Source organism: Haliotis rufescens, unplaced genomic scaffold (assembly GCF_023055435.1).
Source record: "Haliotis rufescens isolate VD_foot unplaced genomic scaffold, xgHalRufe1.0.p SCAF_8, whole genome shotgun sequence".
Lineage (NCBI taxonomy): Eukaryota > Metazoa > Mollusca > Gastropoda > Lepetellida > Haliotidae > Haliotis > Haliotis rufescens.
Genome location: NW_025964372.1, coordinates 47,400,251 through 47,408,138, shown reverse-complemented (window position 1 = coordinate 47,408,138; position 7,888 = coordinate 47,400,251). Strand labels below are relative to the sequence as shown.

The following is a 7,888-nucleotide window of genomic DNA, read 5'->3' as shown; positions in this document are numbered from 1 at the left end:
GCATATCCGACGATCGACATGAAACATACATCACATCACATCACATCTCCGAGTGTCGACATAAACATACATCACATCACATATCCGACAGTCGACATGAAACTTACATCACATCACTTACTGACAGTCGACATGAAACATTAATCACATCGCATATCCGACAGTCGACATAAACATACATCACATCACATATCTGACAGTCGACATGAAACATTAATCACATCGCATATCCGACAGTCGACATAAACATACATAACATATCCGACAGTCGACATAAACATTCATCATATGACATCACAACATACACGCCACATCACCTATCCGACAGTCAACATGACACATACATCCCATCACATAACATCACATATCCGACAGTCCACACGAAACATACATCACATCACATAATTCATCTGATGTTTGTTGATACTCTACCACTTAATGTGATATCGACCTGTACGCGGCTCGTGGTTTAAGATAGGAATATATTTCTTTTAATAACGACAGTACAAAACTCGAATACACTATGGGGCATACTGAATACAAAGTATGCATATACTATAGCATATCACTGGTCTACGTAAAGAAAGGGAACACAATTTATACACGAAACATTAATCACACAGTATATCCGACAGTCGACATGAAACATTAATCACATCGCATATCCGACAGTCGACATGAAACATTAGTCACATCGCATATCCGACAGTCGACATGAAACATATATCACATCACATCACATCTCCGACAGTCAATATAAACATACTTCAATTATCCGACAGTCAACATGAAACATACATCACATCACGTATCCGACAGTCAACATTAAACATACATCACATCACATCACATCTCCGACAGTCGACATGAAACATACATCACATCACGTATCCGACAGTCAACATTAAACATACATCACATCACATCACATCTCCGACAGTCGACATAAACATACATCACATCGCATATCCGACGATCGACATGAAACATACATCACATCACATATCCGAGTGTCGACATAACATACATCACATCGCATATCCGACGATCGACATGAAACATACATCACATCACATCACATATCCGAGTGTCGACATAACATACATCACATCACATATCCGACAGTCGACATGAAACATACATCACATCACATATCCGACAGTCGACATGTAACATTAATCACATCGCATATCCATCAGTCGACATGAAACATATATCACATATCCGACAGTCGACATAAACATTCATCATATGACATCACAACATACACGCCACATCACCTATCCGACAGTCAACATGACACATACATCCCATCACATAACATCACATATCCGACAGTCCACACGAAACATACATCACATCACATAATTCATCTGATGTTTGTTGATACTCTACCACTTAATGTGATATCGACCTGTACGCGGCTCGTGGTTTAAGATAGGAATATATTTCTTTTAATAACGACAGTACAAAGCTCTAATACACTATGGGGCATACTGAATACAAAGTATGCATATACTATAGCATATCACTGGTCTACGTAAAGAAAGGGAACACAATTTATACAGCGGGAAACGATAGCTGTGTAAATATAACTAACGTGATTGTACTTACAGGGACGATGCCAGGTGTTTACGAAATTCGATGCAATGGAGACTATCAATGTTGCATGCAACTCGCGCTGTAATGCTTCGTCACAAGCATTTATACATGTATCGTGTGTCCTAGTGCATACGTGCATTCAATTTGACTGTTGACTTGAGACGAACCGATTGGGTGTGGTTTGGAAATGGCAATTCATATAAATAAGGAATCCACACTTGCTTGTAAACCTGCATGCACGTGTGTGTATGGCTGCTTGTACTAGTCCAGACTGATGCCGATTTATAGCTAGCTCGCTGAGATACCATGCCGCAGTTTTACATGAATACCCCACTCAGACACAGTATACTGACTCCGAGCCGACCAGTCATTGTTTTAGCCCTTTAATGCCGAGCGCCAGATAGGGTAACAACAAGTACCATCTTTTAACGTCTTTTTGTATGACGCGGCCGGGATAGAACCTAGGACCTTCCGCTCCCCGGGCGGACGCTCTCCCACTAGACCACGGAGGCGGTCCACGAGGTAATGTGTATAAGTACCTCTACTGATGATCATGTTGTCAATCACTTGGTTGTCTGGTCCAGACTCGATTATTTACAGACCGCCGTCACATAGCTGGAATATTGCTGAGTGCGGCGTTAAACAACAAACAAACCAACTTCTACTGCTATAACTGCACCTACCTGAACAACTACTGCACATAGAGAGTCAACTCGGTCTCGTGATTATGGTTGTACGCAATATCATGCACAACACGGTAAAGGAGGCCAGTATTGAATAGGTCTTTTGTCATGTGAGATATACGTTGACGGTGTTTGAATTGGTTGGTGTTGTCACAACACATGTAAACAGTAGGCCTAGTCAAGGTTTCACTGTTATCCGCTGTTATGATTCTTTTGAATGGGTAATGCAATATAGAACATTGCAAACATTTCAAAGAGTGAAAATTCAACAACACGGTAGGGTCCATGTGCTCTGTTACCATGGGCTCGTAATCTCCTGTACACGGTTTGTCGACTGATCCCGTTGTGGAAGTAGTAGTAGTAGTAGTAGTAGTAGTAGTAGTAGTAGTAGTAGTAGCAGTAGTAGAAGTAGTAGTAGAAGTTGTAGAAATAGTAGTAGTAATAGCAGCAGCAGCAGCAGTAGTAGTAGTAGTAGTAGACGTAGCAATAGCAGTAGCAGTAGTAGTAATAGAAGTAGACGTAGTAGTAGACGTAGATGTAGTAGTAGTAGTCGTAGTAGTAGTAGTAGTAGTAGTAGTAGTAGTAGTAGCAGCAGCAGTAGTAGTAGCAGTAGCAATATCTTTCGCACATACCCCCTTCGATCTACAAAACAAGCCCCCTCACGTTGCTGCAAACAGTGTGAACGTTGATAGAGAGTGTATTCTTTAGTCGTCTCAAAAGGTTAGTGCAACCCGCTCCCTTGCAACATTGTTTGAGAAAAGGTATTGACACAACAATGACGTCAGGGTTTTTTCGTGAATGTGTTTACTATGCACACGAGAACAATAGCATTTACTATTACTAATGGTATATGGCATTCGGAAATCTTATTGAAATCTATGCCCATTAGGATCCTTGTATAGATCCTTAGAACAAGAATGTCCAGGTATGAGGATATGAACAGCGGAACCAAGGCTATTTGAGAAAATGGCTTCCAGTCTTACAAGGAACACGAGAACGTGGTGCTTTACCCTCATAGCTTTATCAATTCTACGTTGACGATGTACAACATGTATTTGTATGATTACAGAATACTTATGTCGGTTTTACCCACAAATGGGGCGGTCTGGTAGCCTAGTGGTTAAAGCGTTCACTCGTCACGCCGAAGACCCGGGTTCGATTCCCGACATGGGTACAATGTGTGAGAGTCGTGATATTGCTGGAATATTGCTAAAAGCGCCGTAAAACCATACTCACTAATTCACATATCTACATATTGTTATAATGATTATGGATGCATGTCATCGTATACCAATTCCGTAGATCAATACGGAAGATGTCAATCACTGGATTGTCTGGTCCAGACTTGATTGTTTACAGACCAGCGTCATATAGCTGGAACAATTTTGAGTGCGGCGTTAGACAGCAAACATGCAACAAATAACTGTCATGTGTCCACAAGGGGAAAAAAACTGAAACACCCTTCTAATAATATGCTGCGAAGCACCCAGGACAAATTTACATATTTACCGCTGGGGACCTATTCTAACCCGGAACCCCCATGTGGGCGGGCGGACTTTGAGAACCTCTGCAGCACCACTTCATACACTGTCCGAGTAACACATGTACCACGAATCATTGTCTGCGTTGGACAATATTATCCAGAACTACTGACCCAGTTTAATATGTTACTCAATCCCGTGCCTGTAGATCATATAGATATCGGCCGTCGGCTCTGTCGATTAACCCTTTTTCATTGACGAGTACGCTCTTTGTTGCTTAGTATCCGATCAAACGCAGCCATTCACAAAGTCCATGGCCTCTGACTGAAATGTATTCATGAAACTGCTTCAGTCACCCGTTGCTTCTATAAATGACTTTGTAAGCCTCTTCGCTGTGGTAACGGTTGTTTATCGAAGGTGTATGTTTCAGAATGAAGAGATCCTGCTTTTCTGTCCTTGCCTGTTGGGCAATGCTGAGTATATTCGCTGCGGTCTACACAAACTGGGCAACATTCAAGTAAGTACAGCACTGTCACCTTATGTAAAGAGGTATTCTCGAAAAGTCAACAGTCGTTTGTAGAGTCAGCAGAAACTCGCTGGAACAAAATACGTTCTCTGTCTATTTTCACAAGGCATCAGAACATAACGTCATGACAATCATTGGTGTTGGAACGTCCTAATGGCTTACAAGTTTGCCTATTGTATATGTGGGGCGATGGGGTAGCCAAGTGGTTAAAGCGTTCGCTCGTCACGCCCGAGTCCCGGGTTCGATTCCCCAATGTGGGTATTATGTGTGAAGACCATTTCTGGTTTCTTCCGCCATGATATTGCTGAAATACTGCCAATAGCAGCGTAAAACAATATTCACTCACGTATTGTATTTGTATAATCAATAAGATGTATTCGGCTAGATTTATAAATTGTGGGGAAAATGAAGGATAATACTTGTTAGAGGTGCAATATATGTATGTGTCAATATATGTGACCAAGTCGTCTTAGGCGCCGCAATTCGCTGTGTGGACTGGCATCCCCTAAGAAACCTATGATTGTGGGTTCGAATCCCGGTTCGCCCCGATTATTTCCTGGGTTTGTCAACAGCATACCCGTGATTGTGGGTTTCACCAAAGTAGTAAACGTCTGAAACCTGCATCTCTTCGGGCTTCCTCCTACATTAGTGAGTGAGTGTAGTTTTACGCCGCTTTTAGCAATGGTCCAGCAATATCACGGCGGGGGACTCCTCCTACATTAAGCTGACACGATGTGATATAAGTGGAATACTGTTCAAAGCAGCGCTGAACCTAACTCACTCACTCACTCACTCGCTCATTGACTCATTTCATTGCAGAGAGTGGAACACTTACGGATGGCTAACCAGTAACAGAGACATTAACGCATATGGTTTTCGGTATCTCCCAGAAACCGTTGTACGGTCCCCAACCACACCAAACCACCCATCCTGTGCCGCTAAAAGCCAGATGTACCTCAAACACAACCATACAACCTTCCACTTGGGTGATCTCATCAAGGTGCAAATAAACATGTATGACGTCAACGGTTACCGGAAGTTGACAGGCGGAGACTTTCTGAGAGTGTGGATGGAGGACCGGAAGAGCAATGCTTCCGTTTCCGGTGACGTCACTGACTACAATAATGGAAGTTATGGCGCAGTAATTAAAGCCACGTGGGCAGGACATGCCATCATACGTGCCCTTATAAACACAAGGAAAGAGGAGATAGTTCTGCAATACAAGATCTTCGACCAATATGGAAGTCTATGGAACGTGCATGCTACATTCGTCAAGAATCAACTCTCTGAAACAACGATCTGCTCCACGAAACAGCCGAGTCCTCTGAAGCAACCCGAGTGGTGTAATCTTACTCTCGAGAACAGTGGTCTCCCTTGGTATTGCAGGAGACCAAGCACAGCAAATTTAACTTGTGATACATGGTCATATTCCCATTCAAGTGGTGTTTCATTCAAGCTGAATAACACTGAGCGAGATATCCTCCAATGGTATGTATTCTATTATACTTCACCGATTATTTCCTAAGTAGGTTGTAGGAGAGTGAGTGAGTTGGGTTTTACACCACTTTGAATTGTTTTTCAGTTATATCAAGTCAGTTTAAATTCGAATGAGTGAGTGAGTAGGAGTTGGGTTTGCTTTTGGCAATATTCCAGCAATATCACGGCGGGGACTCAAGAAATGGGCTTCACATATTGTACCTATGTCAGGAATCGAACCCGGGTCTTCGGCGTGACGAGCGCTTTAACCACTGGGCTATCCGACCGCCCCTGAATTCGAATTAAGCCTTCATGCTGACAAAACCAAGGATCATTTTAAGGACGAACATGGGATACGAACTAACGATCATAGGATAAGACCCGCGCATCGAAAGTCTGTACAGAGAAATGCGGCGCTTTAGACTGTAATGCATTATTTGCTCACATACAGCCTGAAATACTTTATATATCACGATAGTAGAGCGTGAATAAAGAGAGTAATTAATTCACGATTTTTTTATATCTAGGTCCAGAAAAGACCCAACACCTGACATCCTCCCGGTGACGATAAAAGTATTACTTATAAACGGTAGATATGAAATAACACATTTACTTCATCGCACAGTGAAAACAATCCGAGAATCCGAGTTAGAATAGTTTCGGATCCCAAACACTCTGTGGCCTGTCATAAGATGCAATTAATTGTGATTGGGTGGACTGTTTCGGCGACTTATATGTAGCCGATTGAGTGTCATTGTTCTCCTACGACTAGAATCGTTGCTCCTGTTGCTACTCTTCCTTGCCCAGACTCGTTTACAGACAGACCGCCATGATAGACTTGTAGCTGGAGTATTGTAGACTCACTATTGCTGCTTCTAGTACACTGCTGAAAATCTAGGATGTGGTGAGGTGAATTTGGGTTAATGTTGCCTTCAAGAATATTGCACTCATGAAGGTGATGTCCATGCATGTGTGAGTGCGTGTGTAGCTGCTTGTACTCCGGACTAATGCCAGGCCAAGTGCTAGTATAGTGCCAGCCCAAGGAGATACCATGTCACAGTCTAACATTGACACCCCCAGTCCTTGTTTTAGAACGCGGCCGGGCATGGAACAATCGACATTCAAATTCTCTATCCAAGAGACCAGAGGCAGTCGAGACACTAGAAACGTACATGGTACTTTATAGAGACCAAAGGTAGACAATATACTTAAACACAGGAAACCTCCCGATGGATAAGAAAGAAACCGGTTTTCAATTCAGTATGAATTGGTACATAATTGGGTTGTGATATTTCATGATGATTATTTCTATTTACAGAGGATAACAAAACAACGTTAACGCCCCCCGGGACACCATGCAGCCGAATGCTAACCAAAGCGACCTGGCACCGGGTGTCTCCGACAGGTTTCTTTCACAATAACACCTGGCATCCATTACAATGCACAGACACGCTACCTAGAACGGCCGCGGCCTACAGAGAGTGCTTGAAGGGAAAGACGATCTGGCTGCACGGTGATTCAACAAGTGCACAGTTCAAGCAAAGTCTTCACTCGTTCCTGCATTTCCCTTCTCATGGACATGGCCACATGCCTGTGACCGACACGGATACCACCTACAACTTCAGCGTCTCCTGGCGTGCTCACGAAATGCCTTTCTACCATGGTAGTACACGGTACCCACGAGTTGCAGAACAGGCACAACATCTTGTTCTTGAGAGCCTTCCAGACACCTCCAGCGACATCGTAGTGTTGTACTTGTATGTTCATTTCACTGTTGTGCATCCGGATGTATTTAGGCAACATGTGAGGAGACTTGTTCCCCCTGCACGAAAACTGTTGGCGCGGGCTCCCAACGTAACTCTGGCGGTACGAGGTCCTCATACCTTTGTCAGATCGTCCAAGGGATTATCATCCTACTGGGGTCTAATCCATACCGACATCTTGCACCAGGAATTTTCATCGCTGCATCATAGGGTTGTATATTTAAATTTTTGGGATTTGACAATGGCGCGCCCGTCCTATGGAAGCCATCCAGACAGGTCAATCATTCAACATATGGTACACAACATGATGTCATTTGTGTGCTTTAGGACCTGATCCCAACTTGTCGTATGTCAACG

At 43.1% G+C, this 7,888-nt stretch overlaps 1 protein-coding gene across 1 annotated transcript; it reads left to right on the top strand.

The window, feature by feature from the left end:
* Positions 1-5,117: 5,117 nt before the first annotated feature.
* On the top strand, positions 5,118-7,888 carry LOC124152735 (NXPE family member 3-like). Its single transcript, XM_048389836.1, has 3 exons — positions 5,118-5,780; positions 6,296-6,357; positions 7,087-7,888. The coding sequence occupies exons 1-3, from the start codon at positions 5,242-5,244 to the stop codon at positions 7,863-7,865; spliced, it is 1,380 nt and encodes a 459-aa protein (XP_048245793.1). The 5' UTR covers positions 5,118-5,241; the 3' UTR covers positions 7,866-7,888.

Coding starts and splice junctions, on each gene's coding strand:
- LOC124152735 (XM_048389836.1), top strand. CDS start 5,242: ATGTACCTCAAACACAACCATACAACCTTCCACTTGGGTGATCTCATC. Junction 5,781..6,295: donor GAGCGAGATATCCTCCAATG/GTATGTATTCTA, acceptor TTTTATATCTAG/GTCCAGAAAAGACCCAACAC. Junction 6,358..7,086: donor AAAAGTATTACTTATAAACG/GTAGATATGAAA, acceptor TTCTATTTACAG/AGGATAACAAAACAACGTTA.